At 36.8% G+C, this 23,250-nt stretch overlaps 1 protein-coding gene across 1 annotated transcript in view; it reads left to right on the plus strand.

Moving 5' to 3' along the window:
* CTDP1 (CTD phosphatase subunit 1) overlaps positions 1 to 23,250 on the plus strand; it is a 78,765-nt gene that overhangs the window by 37,364 nt on the left and 18,151 nt on the right. The window contains exon 12 of the mRNA XM_015854801.1: positions 20,212 to 20,402. Coding sequence (XP_015710287.1) covers positions 20,212 to 20,402 — 191 coding nt within the window. The remainder of the gene's footprint in view (positions 1 to 20,211; positions 20,403 to 23,250) is intronic.

A 23,250-nucleotide genomic window follows, 5' to 3' on the forward strand; every position in this document is an offset into this window, starting at 1 on the left:
TTTGGTGGGAGTGTACATCTTGGGTTTGTTTGGGGAGGATGTGTTCCTGGTCTGTTGGCTCCCCAGTGTGGTTTGATGAAGAATCAAAGATCAACATTGACATGGAAAGAGGGCACAGGCTATGAGGAGGTTAAACTGGACATGGTAGTGGCAGCAGGTTATCTGCTGGAAGCTGACTAGAGAGGTCAGAGGAGACTAACGTAGCCTTGAGACTATGGCCTTCATCCTGCTAAAGATAATGTAATCACGAAGAAGAAATGTAATTTAAGTAATAAAATGGATTTTCATGGTGTCATAGAATCACAAAATTGCTCAGGTTGGAAAAGACTTTAAAGATCATTGAGTTCAACCACAATCTAACCATACTACCTTAACTCTTAACAACCCTCCGCTAAACTGTGTCCCTGAGCACCACATCCAGATGGTTTTTACACACATCCAGGGATGGTGACTCAACCACCTCCCTGAGGAGCCTATTCCAGTGCTTAACAACCCTTTCTGTAAAGAAGTTTCTCCTGATATCCAACCTAAACTTACCTTGGTGCCATTTTACCTCATCACCAGTGGGAAGAAACCAACCCAGCTTTTGCTGTAAGCACCTTTCAGATATTGGAAGAGAGCAATAATGTCTCCCCTCAGCCTCCTCTTCCCCGGACTAAACAGCCCCAGTTCCTTCAGTTGCTCCTCATAGGGCATATTCTCCAAGCCCTTCACAAGCCTCATTGCCCTTCTCTGGACCTGCTCCAGCACCTCAGTGTCCTTTCTGTATTCAGGTGCCCAAAACTGAACACAGTATTCAAGGTGAGGCCTCACCAATGTCAAGTACAGAGACAAGATGACTTCCCTAGTCCTGCTCACCACACCATTCCTCTTACAAGCCAGGATGCCATTGGCCTTCTTGGCCATCTGGGCACACTGCTGGCTCATGTTCAGCTGACTGTCCATCAGTACACCATGGTCCCTTTCCATTAGGCAATCTTCCAGACACTCCTCCCCAGCCCTGTAGGGTTGCCTGGGGTTGTTGTGACCCAAATGCAGGACCTAACACTTGGCCCTATTGAAACTCATATGGTTAACGCATGGGAGTACCCCTTATGAAAAAGAGGAGTATGTGTGGTCATGTAGTCTATAAAATCCAAAAATTTAATGGAACAGAACAAGAGATTGTGCTGTTAAGAGCATCATCAACTGAAGTGAAAATAAGCTTAATAGGAATTTCCTGTTAGTGTTCAATTCACTCTCATAATGCTGTAACTAATGTATTTTCCACAGATGGCTTTGTCAACATCCAATTCTTTATTAAAATTTATTGGGAAAAAAAAAAAAAAAAAAGATTTTTTTGACAATAATGTCACTGAAGTGTGATGTTTTTGCTTCCTGCCATAAAGAGGCTTTAGTGCCATTTTTGGCTGTTGCAGTGATGTAATGTGTGTGCCATTAGCTGCTCTGCCAAACCACCATGGGGGAGCAGTGGAGTACGTTTCTGTCACAACACTGATAGCTTGCTTTAAAACAGCAAGTGCTAGAGCTGAGGAATGGTAGGTTTTGGATAATATGTGGTCTAGGAAGGATGAAAACAGATCCTGCCAATGTGGCTTTGCTGTAGTGTAAGCCAAATCTCAATTACTGCGTTCCTGCCCCTGAGCCACTACTGATTATGGGACTATACTGTAAGCCAGTTCTGGGAGCTGGTCTGGTCTGAAGAGATTACTTTCAAGGTTAATCTTTGTCATTATCAGCTTCCTGAGATAACTTGCCATTGCAGCAGCATGAGCACTAATGCCAGCAATAGGCTGTAGATAGGAAAAACTAGGAATGAGCCATGAGGGCAGAACTTCAGCACTCACTCTGTATTTGTAACTGCATCTTCATTTTTTTTCTCCTGAATTCCCTGGCAAAATCAGATAAGGATTTTTACTAGGTCAAAAGGAGTCATTTGAAAGCAAGCACTGAGTTGTATTTTCAATAAAATGTGGTAGATAATGCATGGGTTTATGCTCTTGCTGTGATTGTGAAAAAATGTTTAATATAACTGCTTTGAGTTTAATTTCTTACAAAATCTTGCTTTCTACTTTGAAGAAATCTCTGGAAAAGCTACACAGATCCAAGCAGTGAAGAATTTGCATGTAGTTATACATGAAAACCTTGTTTAGGTGTATCAAGATGGATGCCAATAAATTGGGTTTAATTGTAACTATTTCTAAAATCACTTCCTATCCTTAACCTGTTTAAAAATTATTACAGAAGGAAGAATTTCCACAGGCAGACATCTATCACAAAAATATGGTTTTAAGTGTTTACATGCAAGTTGTTGTACTCTGGGTACCAAATGAGTCAAAGGGAGTAAGTAGCATCCCAGCTGTTGGGCAGCAGTTTAAAATCACTTACTCTTTTGCACCTTTGTTGGTGTCAAAGATCTGGAAGACCATCCAGCAGTAGCTTCTTTTGCCACTGGCATAGGGGACCGCTTCAGCATAAAAGAAATGCAAAAAGCAAGAGAGTTAAATGTGCTAGGATTGCCTTGCAAAGAGATACTGTCCAATCATAATGCATACTGAGGGGATCCATGCTTGAGAAACAAAGTGTGCTAATGCTGACACATCCATTGAAAGAATTTTTTCTTCTTTCTTTCCTGTGCTAGCCATGCACAGATGCTTTGTCACTCATTGATGTTGCCTCTTTTGTGGAATAATTTAGTTTATTTATACATAAGTTGTTCAAAAAGTAATATCTCCTATTTATTTCCATGAAAACTTCAACAGATACAAAGAGTGGAATAAGAGTATCTGGCCTGCCATGGAGGTATGGAACTGTTCCTTGTATCTATTTGGTGTGATTCTTCAGGGCTGTAATCTTTCTTCTAGGGTAGGTGAAAGTTGCTGACTCACAGTCACTGTCTGTACAGTACATTGTCACAGCCACTCTGTGTAAGTCACTACAGTGCTTGTCTGCTGATGTACAGGCTGATGACAAATCTATAATAGACTGGAGATGGCAGCAAAAAACATCCAGCTGTGAATATTTAATCTGTTGCTGTCAACACTTGCAGGTCAGAGGAGGAACATCTTAGATATCCAATATGGATGTCACTGGTGGAAAGTTCAGTAAGGAAAGCTTCATGGTAGAAATATTTCTAATTGCATTTTGCAGGGACTTTTCTTCCAAGATGGCCTGGACTTACCAGTGTCCTATAACTTCTGTGTACATGTAATCTACTAGTTGTGTGATCCTTGTGCTTTTATATTTATTAGCCTTTTTAGTCAGTGTTTGAAAACAGCATCTGTGTCTTGTCAAGTGTCACCATCTGCTTTGTACAGTAAAATATTTTGCTGCTTTAAATCCCTGTCTGTGACTTGGGAGAAGGGAAGAGAGGAGATGAATCTGATACCAGTCAGACCTCCAGCTTTCTCATCTCTTACTTAGAGCTGTACTGATTCCTGCCATCTGTCTGGATATGTATTTAGCAGCTGCAGAGTGACCACACTGCAAAGGTATGTTCTGTGAATCAGTGGATCTGAGTAGACAGTTGATTTTTCCCAAGTGGGATTTGCCAAACTTCTTTTGCCTCAGAATAATTTTGTTGATTTGAGGTGCATTTGAGAGGGTAGGAGCTGGTAGAATCTGCTCTAGTTTCTTCGAAATGGTGTAGGTACAGTTGTATTCCTGAATATCAATTCTGTATTCTGAGTGGCCATGTTATGCAGCGCTTTAAGAGGCGGTGTTTTTCTTTCTCTGTTCAGTGAAAGTTATTATCTATAATAACTGGTAGCCTCTTGATGTGTTTAAAAATACTAATGTGATACAACGGATGTTCCCTAGTTCAAAATAGAAGCTGCATGGGACTCACGGGACACTATATTGTACATTAAAACTTCCTTGAATTTCCACAGTTGTTTCTTATACAAAATATCATACTGTATTTTAAAATGTAGCATTGTAAATCATACAGATAATAAATTTGGATAGCAATCTCTTTGTACATACTGTAGCTTTTTTCTGTGTGTGTTAAAAGCATATAATTGTGTATACTTGTCAGCAATTGTCATATAGCATCTCAGCCCTTTAGTTAAGATATGCTTTAAAAGATGTGGACTACTTGCACTAAAGAGAGGAAAAAAGTAAAAATATAAAATACCATAGATGAAAAAATACATGTGGAGAAGTCTCAAAGATAAATATGCTATTCTTAATCAAAAGTTTACAAGTCAGTAGTAGCCAATAAGGAAGTAATTTCTGAAAATATACTGAGCAATAAACAGAAGTAAGATAGTAAGGTAATGCTGGTACATAACCTTTGTAGACCTAGCTATTTCCTGGTGCTTCGTTTTTCTTTGTTTGCTGCCCTTTTATCACCCTTCATTTATGTCCTTCGCTCACATCTGTCCCAGCTGTGGTGCTCTGACCAACTTCTCATGCAAAGTAGCATGGAAACTGGAGAACCTCCAGTTTTCCCATCCAATCAACTTTTCATCGTCAGTGTGAATCACTACAGCTGGCTTAGACCAGTAAGACTTAACTTGTAACTTAGTTTTCTTCATTCTGTGGTTGGTTTTCTGTAGAGAAATAGTTAGGCTGTGATGCTGGGAATCTCTGTGCTGCTACTACTTATGCTCATAGAGCACTTACTGTTGAGAGGTGGCTGACAGATGCACTGAGAAACATTAATTTGTATTGTAAAGAACATAACCTAAAGCTGTTGTAAAGTACAGAAGGTATCCTTACCGCTTTCCTATGTGTAAGATTTTGACATTTACTTGTCTCTAATATTAGTTGAATAATATTTAAGCAGTTTATTCAGCCATATCATACCTGATTAGTGGTAAAAATTGATTTAAAGTTGTCAGGTACTACTTTTAACAGCGCAGCATAAGAATCATAAGTGTGGAATTGAAAGAGTTTACTGCATTGGAAGAGAAAGTCAAACTTTAAAGGAAGCTGGAAGCTTCCTGGGCAGCCATTCCAGTGCCTGACCACTCTGAGAGAAAAAGTTTTTCCTTATGTCTAATCTAAACCTCCTATGGTACAACTCGTGGCCATTTTCTCAGGTGCTGCTTGGGAGAGGAGGCCAAACCCCTCCTCATCACAGCTTCAGGAAGTTGTCGAGTGCAATTAGGTCTTCCTTGAGCATCCTCTTCTCCAGGCTGAACAATCCCAGCTCCCTGAGCCACTCCTCATAAGGCCTTTGCTTCAGACTCCTCACCAACTTTGGTGCCCTTCTCCGGACAAGTTCCAGGGCCTCAGTGACCTTCTTGTAGTGAGGGGCCCAAAACTGAACACAGTACTCAATGTAATTATTTCTCGATATTTTCATTTTTCTTCTTCATACATCTAATGTAATCAGCAGTTTGTTCAGATTCCTTTCTTCTACAGCTGTTCTCAAAATTATTTTTGCAAGTAATGTTGGGATTTTAGAGGATTTTGTCATGATGTACTGAGAAAAGTGTTTGTTTTTTTTTACATGATACTATTCTAGCACTTCTGCTGAAAATTATCTAGCAAATAAGATCAAATCCAACCTCTTTGTGTTTTTGAAATTATATGTAACTTTTCTTGCTGACTTCTAAAATATCCCTGTTGTATAGCATATACTTTATTCTAATGTTAATTTGTCTGAACTAGAAACTAGATCTATAAATTCTTCACCTGTAGAATGTATTTACAGGGTGTTTTAAAAAAAAAAAAAAAGTAAAGTTGGAATATTGTATAGAGAAGAAAGCATTTCTATATGTTGTGGTTGATTTTTCTGGTCAGTGCTGATAGTACGTTAGATATTCACAACTTTGTTTAGCCTTGTGAACAGAAGCCATGAGCCATTTTCAGCTCTGCCTGTTCACTGAAAATGGGGCAATATGTTTCTAAATGCAGCTCAATAACCTCATTTTGACATATGCATCTACCTCCATGTTCTAAATCAAATGCATCTAGGCTGTCAACACTAATTTGACATAGTTAAAAATGAGTTGTCTGAGCCATGTAAAACAATTTTCAAGCTGCTCCCTAACATAATTCTGAGCTTTCTGTATATACAGCCTGACAGCCTCATCACACATCTTAGCATGTTTTTACACTTGAGTTCTAGCTGCTGTTCTCTGTGAACATTATTTAAACTTGCCTGCACAGGTCTTGGCCTAATCCTGAACTACTCCTTAACTAGTTTTTTTTTCAATATACTTTAATATTTGTATATCAACATAAAGGAAAAAAATGCAATATAGCATAATATATGCTAAGTGTTTTGAAACATCTTTAGAAACGTGCACAGTGCTGTAATTAGCTAGAGTTGTAATTAGTTTGGAATTCTAGGGTTATAAAAAAAAAGTCCAATTTGCTGACCTAAAGACCGGGTTATTTCTAGATACAGCATTGAGTGACAGTTTATACCATTAGTGTTTAGTCCACAGTTCTCAATAGATCGTCATAAGACGACCTACTTTTAAATTGAAAATTTGCATAATTGAAGTTGCTCATTTCTAGTACTTCTTTGAGGCAAAATAGCTTTCTTTCACTTTGTTAGTCTTAGCTCTTGTCTGCTGCCATCTTCAGAGAGCAGTGAGTACAGGCACTCAGCTCTGTCTGTGACAGTCTAGCAGCTGCAAGTATTGAGCTACTGGGTCAGCATTACCAGGAGTATTTTTACTCTGAGTACAGCTTTAACATAATTATGAAAAGCTGCAGAACTGGAGCCCCCCAACTGATGCAGCAAAAAAATTCCTGCCATGATGCACTCACAAAATGAATAATTACCAGAATAGCCATGCTGTCTACTGTAGCACTATTAAATTTTGATTTTGAGAGAATGTAATTGTTGATCTCTGTTGTTCTGGGATTTTTATTGTATGTGAGTTCACAAGCTTTTTCTCTGCCAGGGCTTGAGCTGTAGGCAATATTATCTGTCATCCTCATAGCAAGTATGATGATACTGCTTTCTGTGATGAGCACAGACAGCTGCCTGTCTTGGATATTTTAGTGCTCCAACATCAAACTTGCTTCATCACAGAGGTATTGAGGGCTGGATACAGCTGGCATACTGCAACATAGCTATAATCTCAAAACCCACCTAGTATTCATCAGCTTCATATTGAGCTGGCCTCTTGTGAAACTAACCACTTTTTAGTGCCTAGGATTATCTTTCGTTGTGCTTCATATTGCTTTGTATTGTTGTTGGCTTTTTTTTAACTAACTTATTTTTATTAATTAATCTCCAAACTTACTCATGATATGAGTCATCTAGCTATGCAGGGCATCTGTACAGTACTTGTGTTGCTTCACTGCTTCATTTAAAAGGCTCGTGCTTTTTGATCATACAGACGTTGTTTGCAGTCATGTTGCCTGGTTCAGCAGAAACCATTTCAAAACTGACTTGGCTTTGCCATCTTCTCTAAGTTTCCAGTAGATCCAGTTCAGAAATAGTTTTCCCAGATGTTCATTACTACCAGCTGATGTCTGTTAATGCTTATGCTAAACTCTGGTTAACAAATAACTTGTCAATAACACAAATAACTCTGTGTCAAGTAACATGATATCCACCAGAGAGGTTATGATTAATCCTAGTCTTTGTCATCTAGGAAACTCATTGCTTTTTAAGTTTTGAGCACTGTCCTCTACAGAATGTTTGTGGATATAAACTTTGTGAAAGAGATATGATCATTGTATGTGGATTTTTTTCTTTTTTGTTTTGTGTTTCTTGGTGGAATTTCACAATTATAAGTAGTGTCAAGAAGGCACTTGGGCATATTTTGAGGATCAGAAAGTTGTTACAAAATGAAGCCTGTATCCAGAGAAAACTCGCTTTGAGCAAGCAAGTGATGGAAGCAAGAGAGTAGGTGGAATGTTTTTTACACTTCTTTCTTTAACACTTCTTTACATTTATTCGCAGATGTCCATTCTTTTTTGTAACATAAAACCAAGATTGGAGCTCAGAAGCAGTATAGAATTATAGAATCTTCAGAGTTGGAGGGGACTCTTAAAGGTGATCTTGTCCAACTCCCCTGCAACGAACAGGGACATCTAGATCAGGTTGCTCAGAGCCTGATCCAGCCTGACTTTGAATGTCTACTGGGATGTGGCACCTAACATATCCCCAGGCAACCTTCGTCTCACCATCCTAATTGTAAAAAAAAAACAAAACACTCCTTCCTTAAGTGCAATGTAAATCTCCCCTCTTTTAGTTGGAAATCATTTCCAGCGATGATTCATTGATAATGTTACAGTGCTGCCCTCAGCACTTCATTAGTATCTTGCTGCTGGCTGCCCTGTTTGGTAGTGAAATATATCAGAAAAGATAACTCAAGAGTTTAGGCACTGTGCCCTCTCAAATTGCAAGGTGTCGTTTTAATATTGTAGTAAGATTTCTAATTTCACGTGATTTTTAAAATTATATTTAAAATCCTTTCGGAAGTGGTCTTTTGTTAGTAAATTAGATCATTTTTTATTAATAAAAGCCATTATCACTAGGCTAGTTTTGCATGTCTCTCGGTAAACACTTAGGAATAAGAAAAGTATTATGACTTCTGGCAGAACTGTGCCTTTGCTAATAACTAGTGATGGAAGAGACTTGAAGAACTGTAAAATAAAGTTGTTGGTTTTTTACTGCATGTCAGCAGATTACGTACAGGTGTGCAATGACTTTTTCCCCAGTTGCTATACAGGTTTATGAGGTAGGTGCTATACTACTGTGTGTGCAGCAGGCTGAGATCTCTGAAGTATCCACCTCTGCTACCTTTAACAATTGTAGACAGTTCAAGTTTTTACCAGTTCTTTCTGTTGCCTGAGATAAGAGTATATTGGCATTAGGCTTTGTTCACTTTACTCACCTGAAATGTAATTTGTGTTGTTATAGATCATTGAAGGTGTATTTGCATTAGAATTTTCCCTTTGCTCCATTCCCTATCCTTCTGGCATCAACAGATATTTCTCTAGATTTTCTGATCTCTTCATACTTAGGTAATGCTTCTTTCTACATAAAGACAATGTGGAGTTATTGCACAATACTGTATCTAAATTCTATTTCTAGTCTCATACACTGTTCTGGCATGGATGCCTGTGTAGACATAAAGTGAAATGGGACGGGGAAACGGTGTAGCTAGGCAATAACCAACCTTAAAAAGATCCTCAAAGATAAATAAATAAGCTGTTAATATCATTGAGATTATCTGTTTACCAGATAATCAGATCTTCCAGTCTAGCTGCAGGATGCTAGAAGTGGCTGTCATACTTGCTTCTGGAGGTCATCTTGCAAGACCAGGAAAACTACCTAAATTTAAACATTATACCTAGTTGTTAAATGGGTACTTTCAGCTTGATGCTTAGTAATGTTATAGAGGAGAGCAGAAAAATCTTTGGATAAGGGAAACCAAAGACCTCCTCTCTTTTGGTGTCCAGTTTTCATCCAGTAATTTCTATATTTCTTCCCTCTAAAAAAGTTGTAAATACATGTTCTTGATAATTTTCTTTGAAACAGCATTTACATATCAGATCAGGAACAAATGTTTTATTAAGTTTAATAGTTGATTCTGTTCTAGTAGAAGAAAACCTGCAGTATAACAGTAAGGTCTAGAGCCAGTGAAGAATCAAACTGGAGTTTTTAAAGAAAAATACACAGTTTCAGGATAGAAGAAATCATTTCAGATGATCAGGAGGGCCACGAAGATGATCAGGGGGCTGGAGCACCTCCCCTATGAGGACAGGCTGAGAGAGTTGGGTTTGTTCAGCCTAGAGAAGAGAAGGTTGCGGGATGACCTCATTGCAGCCTTTCAGTACCTGAAGGGAGCTTACTCCCAGGAGGGAAGTAAACTCTTCGAAAGAGCTGAAAATAGCAGGACTAGTGGAAATGTGTCCAAGTTGAAGGAGGGAAGATATAGGTTGGATGTTAGGGGGAAGTTCTTTACTAGGAGAGTGGTTAGGCCCTGGAACAGGCTGCCCAGGGAGGTTGTGGATGCCCCGTCCTTGGAGGTGTTCAAGACCACGTTTGACAGGGCCCTGGGCAACCTGATCTAGTAAAGGTGTATGTTTGGTGGCCCTGCTAGGCAGGGGGGTTGGAACTACATGATCCTTGAGGTCCCTTCCAACCCGGGTCATTCTGTGATTCTGTGATTTCAAATAGATCTAGAATGATCTTTGGTGAAATCTGAAAAGTAAGATAAAGGGGAGAAGAACTTTGCTTTATAGAATAATATAAAACTGGAATTAAGAATATATATTTAAAAAAAAAATCTTAGAATGAGAACAGGTGTTTATTCTGAATAGATCAAGTATACGTGTGGTCCAAGTTAGTTTGGTATGTTAACTGTGAGAATTAGCAAGGGAACTTCTACTGGAAAAGTGTTTTAGAAAGTTTCATGTCCCTAAGCCTTTGAGCAAACTAGAACTCAGAAATAACTCCTATTAAACTCATTAACTGTGCTTGGAGAGTCATCAGTAGAATGTTTAAGGACTTCAAAATGTTTCCTTTCTGGAAGTTGGGAAGCTAATGCAGAAGTCTCTTGCTGTCTGTCTAAGAGTTTGAAAAACAGCTCAAACATGACATCAGACACTGAAAATTGCATTTGTTTTATAAGTACTTTGACAAGTTCTGGTAGTTACTTTGAAATACTTTTGTTTTCTGTAAACCCTCTGAGAATATGTGCTACAACAAAAGCTAAAGTATTTTCTCTTATTTAGCTCCTTCCTCTTCTTGTGCACTGATTCCAGTGTAGTCAGAGAATCATTATGTGAGAAACTGTTTCCCCTGTTTCTTGCTGAAAACATTTGGAGGAAAGGAATTATAAGGATGGTACAGATAGTATTTTAAGGAAGGAAAAACACTTGGTCTGAAAAATCGATGACATCAAGCTGAGTGGTGTGGTTGACATGGTGGAAGGAAGGGATGCTATTCAAAGGGACCTCTACAGACTTGAAAGGTGGGCCTGGGTGAACCTAATGAGGTTCAACATGGCAAAGTGGAAGGTTTTGCACATAGGATGGAGGAATCTCAGACATCTATACAGACTAGAAGGAGTAGTCCTTGAGAGCAGCCCTGCAGAGAAGGACTTGGGGGTCCTGATGGATGAGAAACTTAACATGATCCAGAAGTCTACTCTTACAGCTCGGAAAGCAAATGGTATCCCAGGCTTCATCAGGAGAGGGATGGCCAGCAGGGACAGGGAGGTGGTTGTCCCTCTCTACTTGGCTCTTCTGAGGCCCCATCTGGAGTACTGTGTCCAGGTGTGGAGCCCTCAGTACAAGAAAGATATAGAGCTGTTGGAAAGGGTCCAGAGGATGATCAGGGGGTTGGAGCACCTCCCCTGTGAAGACAGGGTGAGGGAGCTGGGCTTGTTCAGCCTGGAGAAAAGAAGGCTGTGGGGTGACCTCACTGCAGCCTTTCAAGTACCTGAAGGGAACCTGTAATCAGGAGGGGAGTAAACTCTTTGAAAGGGCCAATAGTAGTAGGAAAAGGGGAAATTGTTTTAAGTTGAAAGAGGGAAGGTTTAGATTGGATGTTAGGGGGAAGTTCTTTACTAGGAGAGTGGTGAGGTGTTAGAACAGGCTGCCTAGAGAGGTTGAGGATGCCCTGTTCCTGGAGCTGTTCAAGGCCAGGTTGGATAGGGCCCTGGGAAGCCTGGTCTAGTAAATGGGGAGGTTAGTGGCCCTGCCAGGCCAGGCAGGTTGGAGCTTCATGATCCTTGAGGTCCCTTCCAATCTAGGCAGTTCTGTGAAAAAAAAGAGATCTGATGTTGACTTCTGTTGAATCATAAAGTAGTGTTATGAGAAAAGTAGTGGGAACTGAGCATATAGAATGCTAGAATACCACAAAATTCATTCTGGGGGAGAGTTCTAGGCTGGTAAGAACATGAACCAATTATATTTATCCTGTCTCTTGAGTTTTACAATTAAAACTTGAAGAAATGTGGTCTAAGACAGCAATGCTTCTCCATTTTCTTCCAGAGTTTCAGCCCACAACTTAAATAGGCCTACATGCTTATATAGGGAGGGAATGGAGAGAATAGTGTGGACAGGTTAAAAAGCAGTCTGCATTTTGAAGTATGATCATATATTATTAATTCAAGGAATCACTGCTTTATTTAAGTTTTTCATGGCTACGATTTCCCTGTTATCAGTTACCCTTTTTACTGCTCTGTATGTAAGTCCTGGGCTCAAGAACAAAGTTGGTGGTGGTTATCCTTTCTTGCTGCCAAGGTGCGTTGTTGACCCTCGTTTAGTTTGCTGTCACCCAGGGCCTTAACCCAGCCATTCTGCTCTGTTCAGTTGCAGTGGGATCTGTGCCATGTGCTGCAAGAGGGTTCTGTGTCTGTTTTTACAAGGGAAATTCTGATCACTTCGTTTTCTGCTTGCTCTGTGCCTGTACTATCTCCCTTAAACAGCAGCCTATTCTGCCTGTTCTCAAAGCATATTTGCAGCTTCGGGGTGTTAAGAAAATACTAGAAGCATCCTTGTCGAATTTGTTTGAATAGAAGTTATATCGTATTTGTAATACAAGAGGAAGGATGATATTCTCGGGTTCTGTGGTAGTTTGAGGAATCTTCAGGTTGTTTTAAATTGTCAGCATAAACACTTGCTGTGGATGCAGTTAGAAAGAAAAAAAAAAAAAACCTGCAAACTTAGATAAGCAGAATTGCACCTTCATTTCATATAAATGAAATTCTGTAAGAAATAACTATATGTATGACAGCTGGACAATGGAGCGTGGGCTTGTGTTCTTTCTCCTGGCACAACCAGGTGTACAGAGGGTTTGCATCCTTTGTTATTAATTTTACTAAGAGAAGAGAAAGCCTTTTCTGTGGGGAGCATGGGAAAGATTTAGAGAGTGTTTGGAAAGTAAAGGACTTAAGTATATTACAGTTCAACAGAGAGCAGTACTCTTATATGGGTTCTGTAGATAGTTTGCATTGCTGCCCATTTAATATAATTTCCTTGAGAATACTATGATGTCTATGGAAGGAAATTGTTCTTGAAGATTTAATTAGTGTCTCTTGCCACTTATTTTTGTTCCATCTGTCAGGCTGTGTTGTTCAAGGCAAAAGCTTCCTGATGCTTGCACTTGATAGCATTTAAATGTCACTTGTATGCTGCTGCTGGAGTGTCTTAACAATAGTGATTTTATTAATTATGAGAGTTCTGGGTGACAGTCAAAGAAAACTCATTTTTTAATCTGAGTTTTTTTTTCAGATAAACCATTTAAATTTAAAACAAAATAAAACTTTTCTGATCGTGTGATTCTTCTACTTTGCAGACCACTGGTTTGTTTTTTAAGGTGTCTGTGGTATTACAAGACAAATATTAGAAATTTGAAAGCAAGAATATTGTTTGGAACTTTAGGTAATAAATAGGTAACTTTCGGAGCTGCCCTTTTTGGTTATAATAGTGTGATATCGGTGTGATATTGAAATATGAAGCATTCCATCATGCTTTATCAAAAGCAGGTTAATACTAAAGTTTTGATTATGACGGGAAGATTCAAATAGAAACATCAAATCACATGTTATATTAGTAAGCAAGACTGCTTTTTTGTTTTACTGATTCACCACCTTCTCAATGAGCCCATGTTAATCGAGACAGAGGAGGAAATCCGTACACAGAGACAAAGGAATGTTGGAGCCCATGCATGTGTGTCGTACATGATTCTAGAAATCAAGTCAGAAATTTGAAATGAGAAAACGCTATAATGCAAAAGAAGAACTTGCCATTGTTTCATGTATTTTCTATGACTACCCAGAAGATATGAGACTGACGTGCAGTGCACATTCTTCCTTAAATCTCATATGCTGAAGAGTGACAATAATCTGTGTCCAGCATGTTTGTACTTCTAGTGATGTTTTTACAGAATAAAATATTTTCTTTCAAAACAAAGTCCAGATCTCCTAATACTTTGCTTCATAGTAAAGTGTAATTTTGCACATGCATCATGTCATAATATCATCTCTAATAGTGTCTTAAAAGACTAACTAGATGTTCTCGAAGATATGGATGGTAGTGTCCTGATTCTCAAATAACTGTTCATAAATGGTGAATAAGTGTTGATAAGAATATACATAAGAAGCTATTCCATTTGGTGAGACAAAAAGTACAAAATAAAAAGTTTATAAAAACAGAAAAAACAAAACAATGATAACTAATGTTAGTTACCATATTTGGAATAAAATTCCTAATGTTAATCTTTTTTGCATTAACATTTTGCTGCTTAGTCATTCTGGTGTTGTAGGGTATGTCAAAGTAGCCTAGTCATGAGATCTCCATCTCTTCTAGGAAGTTTCATGTGACCTCCCAAGTAGAGCTGCAGAGAAGGGAGGGATCTTATTTGACCATATCTGACTACGTTTGTGTTTTGTTTAATGACAGGATAGGGTGATAATGGGTGAAAAATGTATGTGTTGTTGTAAAAGTAAGCTCTACAATGTAGAACAATCGTAGGAAACTGAAAGGGTGTTTACTAATAAGAGAGCGTTCCTTCAGTGTTTTAAGTGAGCAATGATTCCTTCCAAGAGACTCAAATTTTATTATAGCAGCTGTTCCCAGTGAAGAGCCAAGAGTTAAAGCTTTTTTTCCTCACGTAATTGCTTTTTTCATCCTGTAGCTGGTAGACTTTACTAGAGGCTGCTAATTTTTGTGTTTGCAGTTCAGTAACACTGGATAAGCAGAATTCTACATCACAGTGAGCAAGAATCATTCATTACAGATATACTTCTGTTCTAGTGTAAAGGTATTTAATGCAAGCTCCCTAAACCGGAAGAGCTGTCTGTGGATAGAAGAAAAAAGGCAACACCTCCCTCACAGTAATACTATAAAATCAAGCAGTATCTGAAGTTGGAAGGGACCCATGTGGATCACTGGGTCCAACTGCTGTCCAAATGTGCCATAGGATATTTAGAAAAGATAAGGTATATTTTACATAACACATTTTGAGAAAGACGATTAATTTTCAAGTATTTCTGCAGCTGAAGAACAAAGTAGTAATTAATGGGGTCTTGATTATTTTGTTAATGTTACTGTATTGAAAGGCACAGTAAAATGTTTTATTCTCATTTGCTAATGAAGAAACTGTTTTGGGGGGTGTTTTATGTTGTTTTGCAGACAATTAGAAAGTCTGAATCTCAGCTTGCAAAGATGGCCTAAGAAATTACTGAAAGAAATAAAACAACTTGTTTTACATGTTATTATAAGAACCAAGAGTAGGAATAATTAAGTATAATTTTTTCAAGAAAACAATATAAATAATTTTTAAAAATAATTCTGTGTAGAAATCTAGACTATCAACACTGATTATTTTATAGCTATTCACTTTGGAAATCCACAGTTTATGAGCTAGTATTTTTTCAGCTTCTCATGTACTGTCCTTAGATGCTTATTTTCAAGAATTCAGGTGTATGAATTTTTCTTTTTTTTTTTTTTTTTCTTCAATTATTTTATGCGAGTGTTATTTCTAGTAGGCAATTTAGGTGTTGGCTTTGTAGGTTGGGGAGAATAATCATAGCGTTAGCACCCAAAGCCTGTCATCGCTATGCTTTTTTGTCCCTCTCCTAATCTCTTCCTTGATAAAGTGATTACTTCAAATGAGATATCCTGTGATCCAGTGCTCAGTGAATAATAATAAAGTTATAAAAAAAAAAATCTGTGTAAGAATCAAGTTATGTGCTACATAAACATATGCAAAGATTTTATGGAGGTGTTTATATACAGACTATGATATTTTCATTATGTCTGTATACACATCTATATGATAAAAGTAGATGTTATATATGGGGATGTTATATGTAGGGATTATAATATACATTCATGTATTTATAAATTTGTAGAGGACTAGAGAACTTTATACATTTTTATCTCTAATATTGCAGTACTTTTCTAGTTTCTTTCTCAGAAGGTACAGATTTTATGCTGTAGAAATTGTAATGAATCAGTCATTTCTTGTAATTATTTTCCTCTGCATATAGTCTTTTTACTTGTCTACCAATATTGTACCTTCTTTTTCTTCAACCTTCTTTTCTATTTTCTGATGAACTAGTCTTTTGTTGTTTCATTTTTTCTGTTGTGTTGTTTGTTTGGTTTTTTTTCACAGTTTTCCACTGTGATTTTGATTTTTACACTGTGGATATGTGGTTCCGTTCGGTCTTTGGCAACTGATATGTTCCTTGCTGTGAATCAGCTTGCAGATTAGCTCTGAAAAAAATGCCTTAACTCTGTAGCCAGTTAAACTGTGGTAGAGAGTATTTGTTTTTACTGCCCAAACTTGCATTCTTACCTACTACTACTGCTTATCCAATCTCTAACCTGATTGTAGAATTCTGCTTGTATTGTTAAACAAAAAGTGTATGTAGTAATGAGTCATCCAGGCACATCTGTTGTCTTCTCAGGTTTTGCTTTCCTTTATTTTTGCTGAGTGTTTTATGGAGATGCAGCATTGCAGGGAAGTGATAGAATATTCAGTCAGAGCTTGTGATTACTGTCCTACTATTCACAGCTGCCATAGTTACACAGCCTACAAAAACAGTTTTTCTGTTAGAACTGATGTGTCATGTGGATTTTTGAAACTACCCATCCTACTGGGTTTGGATCTTTCAAGAATATATTGAGGGCAGAGATAAAATAGTTCTGCCTGGCTTTAGATTCCTTATTTCATAAATAAGTGGTTGCTCTGAAAGCTTATCATAAAAACCCTAAGGATTCTGCTTCAGATTTTTTTTGCAGTGTGAATAGAAGCAGTTGCTTATAACCATAAAAATAAACGCAGCTAGCTTCTGATTTTATTTCATTTTCTATAAGAGCTTTCTTTCTTTTTCTTTCAGTAGAATTGTCTTTACACTTGCAGTGCATTTTCTTTACCCTTCAGTGTTGATACTGCTTATTTTTTGCAACTGTCTTCACTAGAAATTAAAAAGATTGAAGATACATTGAATGATAGATTGCTGAACGCAGCCTCTATTATCAAGTGTAAAATGCAACCCACTGATGTCCTGTTTACTGTATATAAAAATTAAATTAATACTGAATCATAGTAGAAGACATCTCAACATTTAAAAAGAGAGTCATCACAGGCAATGTATTCTGAAAGCAAAAGATACTTAACCAACACCTGAGCTTGCTCAAGTTTTACATATTCGTAAAGTTTTAGCAGTTTTGTTTTCATCACCCTGTGCTCGAAGACTAAGAAGTTCAACTCACAACTCCTAGAAGATGGAATGGTTGTTCTGTCTGGTTTGATTTACATCCCAGTACTATCATTTACTATTAATCTCATAGGCTCAGAAGTACTTTTATTAGTTTGCTGTTTTTTAATTCACTTTTCCCCATTTAATTTCTTTTGCATCTCACTTCTACTACTGTGCTAAAGTTCCTGATCAGCTCCTGATTTCTATTGCATTTCATGTGAAATATAAGCTAAAACTCCATTGTCCTGCTAAATGAACATAGTTTGGGATAAAGCAGAATGGAGTCTTGGAAGTAGAGGGGGAAGGTTGGAAAGATAATGGGATCAAGTTAAGAATTATGGAAGCTTATGAAAACAAGCTGTCTGTCCTTTAGGGAGACTTCTCATATTCCATAGAGCATGCCAAACTGTTCCACATAATTCACTGTTTCTCCAGTGAAAGAGTGTCTCTTGGCATTATTGCCACTGTGCTGAAGAAAAATGTAAGTGCTCATTCTGGCAAAACTGGGATGATCAGCAGCGTTTTGTAGATGCTTGTGTTTCAGAGTTAGCTTTGTGATGCAAATATGGCTTCAGATGCTTTAGAATCAAATGAAGATAGAATTAAAAAGTACCATCATCTGCGTTTTCTGTTAGGCATATGTTCTTGAAAATGTATAAACCATATAAGTATGCTTACTACACTGTGTAGTTTGTATCCTATAATTCAGATGTGTAAGTCCAAACTGCTAATTCTTTCCATTTTATAACAAACAAATCTTCACACAAATCAGTCAAAGGTTATTAAGATATCAATCCCAAAATATGTTAAGCCAAATCAGCCCTGAACACTGAATTGGTTTGATTCTTAGGATTCATTATGAATATACCAGAGTTGCAGGATGCTAGCAATATAATTCAGGGTATTCAGAAAATAATCATAAAAGATGTCATATACATTTTATAGCTTCTTTTGACACTTCTGTCATAGCTCAAGTAATTATGCGTGCACAGTTTGAGATTTTCTAAAATAAATCATTACTGGTCATGTTTGAATTGTAGATAAAATAGCCTGACCAGAAACATTGAGACTTCGTTATTCAGCTAATTGAGAGAACACTAAAATAAATACAGGTGCAGGTTAAGCTAGTAAATATCTATGTCTGAGTAAGTGTTGCTTAAATATTAATGTTTTGGATGGTTTTTTTTTTAAACCATGATTTTGATTTTTACACTTTGGGAGTGGTTTTACTTTCTTACTTATTTATTTGAATGAAGGTCTTAAATCTTTTCCTGTAAAGAAAAACATTCCTTGAGAATTCTGAAAGATGAAAATGTATGTCTTAGTGTTTTTCAACACAATTGGCTGTTTCGTTAAATACTCAAGTAAAGTCTGCAGTTTGGATACTATTCTAATTTAATTGGCTTCTAAGGATCATATCTTATCAATAATTTTCATATGCCATCATTTTCAAATTTATATAGCTCACACATGCATTTTTAAATCTCATGCTAGGAACTGTAATACCAGTGGAAAACCAACTTAAACTGTTGATCTAAGAACCTAACTGATTACTTTTCGTGTTGTTTAAAAGTCATTTCATCCAAGTGTAGCATAGACTTTTAAAACCAGTTTGTTGTAAGGCTCAAGAAGCATTACAACAGTCAGGTAGGAGCAGCTGACTATATCTTGTGGAAAGATAATAAACCATCATGTCCATCTATTTGTCAAAAGACTGAAGATAAGTATTACATATTCTGTCTTTCTGAAGTCATCGAGAAATGTGCCATGTGAGTCACCTACATGTTTGGTGAAGTTGCACTATTGAGCATATTCATCCTTACTGAGTCCTACATGTTGCTTATCTCTGAATGTTGGAAAAAGAAATGGCGTATTCTTTTTACTGTTAACAAAATTCTGTATTTCCTTTTTTCTTTCCCTTCTTGCTTGCAAGATGTCTCTCGAGATTTTTCTCTGAAAAATATATTTCATTTACTTCTACAGTATTTGCAGTAGAGCATTGGCAAGAGCTTGCCTTTTTTTCCTTTTTTTTTTTTTTTTTTTTTTGCTTTCTTATTTCTCAGCCTTTATTTACATTTGAGAATTATCCATTAGGAACCAATGTGAAATCTATGCATGGTCATGTATGGAATTTTTTGTCTTGGTAAGGCAGGTATGGCGTTAAGTGAGAAGTGTGAGACATATTTCAACTTAGGTTATGAGAGAAGTTGCTTTCAGGAAAATAAAAATATCCATAGATAAATACACTCAGATTCTTTCTTTGGGATCCTCACCTATGTTTTCTGATGTTTTCAACTCTTTGCTAAAGTCAGCATTCATGCTGAGTAAAAGAGAAGCTCAACAGAATTGATCATGAGTATGATTTGCTTTTAATGTTAATTTCAGTAGTTCTGGATGTGAAGGAGCTAATTAATATGATTTGGGGAGAGCATGAAATTCTGTGCCAGCACTTCAGAAACAGAAACTATTGCTTAATGAAATGCATTAATGCTTTCATAGACTTGCCTTCAATAATTAGCATGAACAGACAAATAGGTTACGGCAGGATTCTTTACATTTAATTCCATTCTTAGTGAGATATTTATAAATGCACTTTTTTGAAGGTACGTATCTATTTAAGAATGTATGGAATTATACACATAATTATTAGCTAGGGTCTTAAACAAGCACTTGTGTTAGGCCTATAAATACATGCCGTAACAGTACAAAATACTATTCATTTTATTTCTAAAGAGACAACATTTTTTCCATATTATACTTCTTATTTACAGCTTCAGTGTTACTATAGCTAAGGGTAAATACTTTCAAATGTGACTGAATCCTGCATGTAAATATATGTGTATGTATCAAGTTAAACAGACTAAATATATGTGATTTGAATAGAGTGTTACTGGAGCTGTCTCAGGTTCCCTTTGAAGTACTTGCATACTTGTGTTTAATTTGAATTTTCACGGAGGAAGTAGAGTCAAGTGTAAGCATACTCTTAATGATTACTTAGCTGTCTAATAATTATGTAATACTGACTATATTAAAGCCTGTTGGAGGACACTGACTTTTCACTCTTTGGCAGGTTGATGACATCTTAGGAGAAGGCAGCGATGAAAGTGATAGTGAAAAAAAAAAGCCAGAAGAGAAAGGTGAAAAACCTCAGATTAGTGCAACAGAGGCTACAGGAGTGAAAACGGATCAGAGACCTCGATCTTCATCGTCATCGTTATCATCATCATCAAGTGAAAAAAGCTTAACAGGCAGCATACCCAGGTATGAGTTGGTCAAACATAAAGAGAAGTGTTAATGATGTTCAATTGTGTTTCATCATTATTCAGTACGTTTTTTAACCTTGTAGACTTTGTTGTTAACCTTAGTTTGTAGCTAGCTTTTCTTTGTAAGTATGTGAAATTGTCATGCTTGCTTTTGAAGCATTTTGGAATAGTATAAAAGAAATGGTCATAACAACTATGTTGAAAAGCAGAGTCTTATCTGTTTTGAAAGAATGGGAGATCACTAAACTGTGCCAATTTTAAAGTCTTAATCTCATATTAGGTATTGGACAGTGTCTTCTGCAGTGTTACTTTGAGAGAGGTTTTTTTTCCCAGCAGCTTTGGAAAAATGTATGTTTTTAATTCTGCCTTACGAAGAGTTTTTCAATGGGAAATTGATAAAAATGAGGTCAAGGTGGTTTTAGGCTTAAAAACTAATTTAAACTTAATAGTTTTTTCTGCAAAAATGATTTGAATGTCCCACTATAGACTGTTGACTAATGACTATCAGTCAATTTGTTGGTGAGCTAGAACTTGATAATAAAATGTATATTTCAAATGTAGTGCTTAATAGTTCTCAATCTGCAGTCTCTTAGTGTTTAAGCCTAAAAACACAGAGAAAACAATGCGGAGAGGACAATACATGATGAAGATCATACTAGTTTAAATTTAGGATTGCAGGGATTGTCATCCTGTATCACCAAGTATTAAAGATGCTAATGTGATTTAGATGTGCACTGTAGTTTTTCTGCTCACTTACAGCTGTTTCCAGTTGTAGGAATTTAAGCAGAATAGCTGGCATAACTTAATAGTTTTCTTTATGGGAAGGTAAAGTAGTAGGACTTAAGTGATTTATATTATTTTGACTTTTGTGAACCAGTGATAAATTAGAAGCACCAGCTAACAGATCAAAGCAAGCGTCACAATTCAAGTAAAAGCTATTGGATTCCACACAATAAGAGATAGTCATGGGTTTCGGTTGTGTTCTACCACACAAATGATAATGCAAGACAAACTGAGAAAAATACCACATAATTTGTTACATAAATACTCATGAGGAGATTTTGGTTGCAGTGTGTTGGGGGGTTTCAGAAAATGAGCTACAGAGGGAAATTCGCACAATTTAGTTCATTTCTAATTATTTCTAATTATTTCTAATAATGAACTGTATTTAAAAAAAAAAAAAAAAAGTTCATCTATTAGGCATAAGAAAGTTTAGTTAATTTCATGTAGTTATATTGAAATTTTTAAAAATTGCCTCCTGAATGGAGTTTGGAAGAAGAAAGTCAAACTAACAGTGAATATTTTTAATACTCCATTTGAAGTATCAAGACTTGGTGGCATATTTTTGGTAATTTATCCTAAAAATAAGTAAATAAATAAATAACAACCAAAAAGAAACCATGTTAAGGATTATTTTCAAATAGTTTTCTTCATGTTTGATTTACGAAGAGCAAGTACATTTGTAATTTACTTCTGCTGTCCTTCGGAAAGCTTGTAAGTGAGCATGGATATGCTTCTGCACTCAAAACAGTGTGAGGCCATGCATCTGTCTAGTAGTGTTGCCACTAGAATAAAGTCTTTGAAAGGTTTCCTAAGTAACTTTCCTGTTTCTGACCTTTCTGCCTTTTAAGAAGAACCCTGACATTTTATTAAGTTGCATCCAAGATTGAACCTAAATGGAGTGCTAACAGACGTATGCACAAAGTGATAGCTCTATTGCTGACTCAGTGTCTACTATGCAGAAAATACTGCAGTTTTCTGTCATCCTAGTTACATTTTTAGTTTTAAGTTTTAAATTGATGTCTTCATGGTCAATTGCTGTTATATGTGCTAATGACATACTGTGCGAGAGGGTTAATGTAAAAACAGTTGTTATACAGCAGGATTAAAATCTCCAACAGCGTAGTCCAGTACACAGAAATACTACCTCCTAGATAGAATGTGGCAGCCACACTGTTGAAGCAGTAAAGGGGGCTGTATTTCTAAAAGTGAAGCACTATACAAGTTCTGGCAAGTTTAAAACTTATGTGCTGAAAATTGGAGGCCTTGGGGTGTTAGGCTGTAATTTTCTATTTTTTCCTGCTGAGTGACATAGCCTGGAATTGTAATTTATTTGTTGCTATGAACACCATTACCTCTTGCCATGTTAAGTAAACAAAGGGTTCATGTTGTAGAGGCCAATCCCAACTATTCCCAACTATTTAAACACCTTGGACTGGCCTTTGAATCATTATTTCACAACCTCCCGTGATCACTCTTGTGATCATATTTTAGCTATTAATGTCTCCAGAATCTATAAAATGTATTTTTTTTTTTCAAAATGAAGAAAAAAAATTTCCATGATCCAGTACTTTTGTCCAGTACATCAGTATTCTAGCTCAGCTTGTTCCTGAGATGCAGCCTGCAGAGACTGTAGATTTCTTGTAAGTAATGCACCACTTACACCTCTTCAGTATTTACTGACATGGAGACTACGGCATTTTAATATAGAAATTTTGCACTTCTCTTACTACTAGACTGGCATTAGCTAGGCTTTGGTCTGGAAATCTGCAGAATATCATGACTCATATGACATATCTGAAGTTTTCATGAAAGGGAAAAAAAATAATTTTTGAGAAATCGAATAGCTATTTTTGAGAAAGAAGTTAAAATATCTCTTCTGCATCTTCTTATTGATGTTACTTTTGGAAGATACCATACAGTTAGGTTGAAATTTGATAGCATATGGGGGTAATTTTTGTTTTTATTTAGGCCCGGCTTCTTATAGAAGTCAATAAAATGCTTGCATTTATCTTGTAAATGTCATGTTAAAGGGATACTGCATAGACCAAGCAATTGTATTGTCT

The sequence above is a fragment of the Coturnix japonica genome, chromosome 2 (genome assembly GCF_001577835.2).
Source record: "Coturnix japonica isolate 7356 chromosome 2, Coturnix japonica 2.1, whole genome shotgun sequence".
Lineage (NCBI taxonomy): Eukaryota > Metazoa > Chordata > Aves > Galliformes > Phasianidae > Coturnix > Coturnix japonica.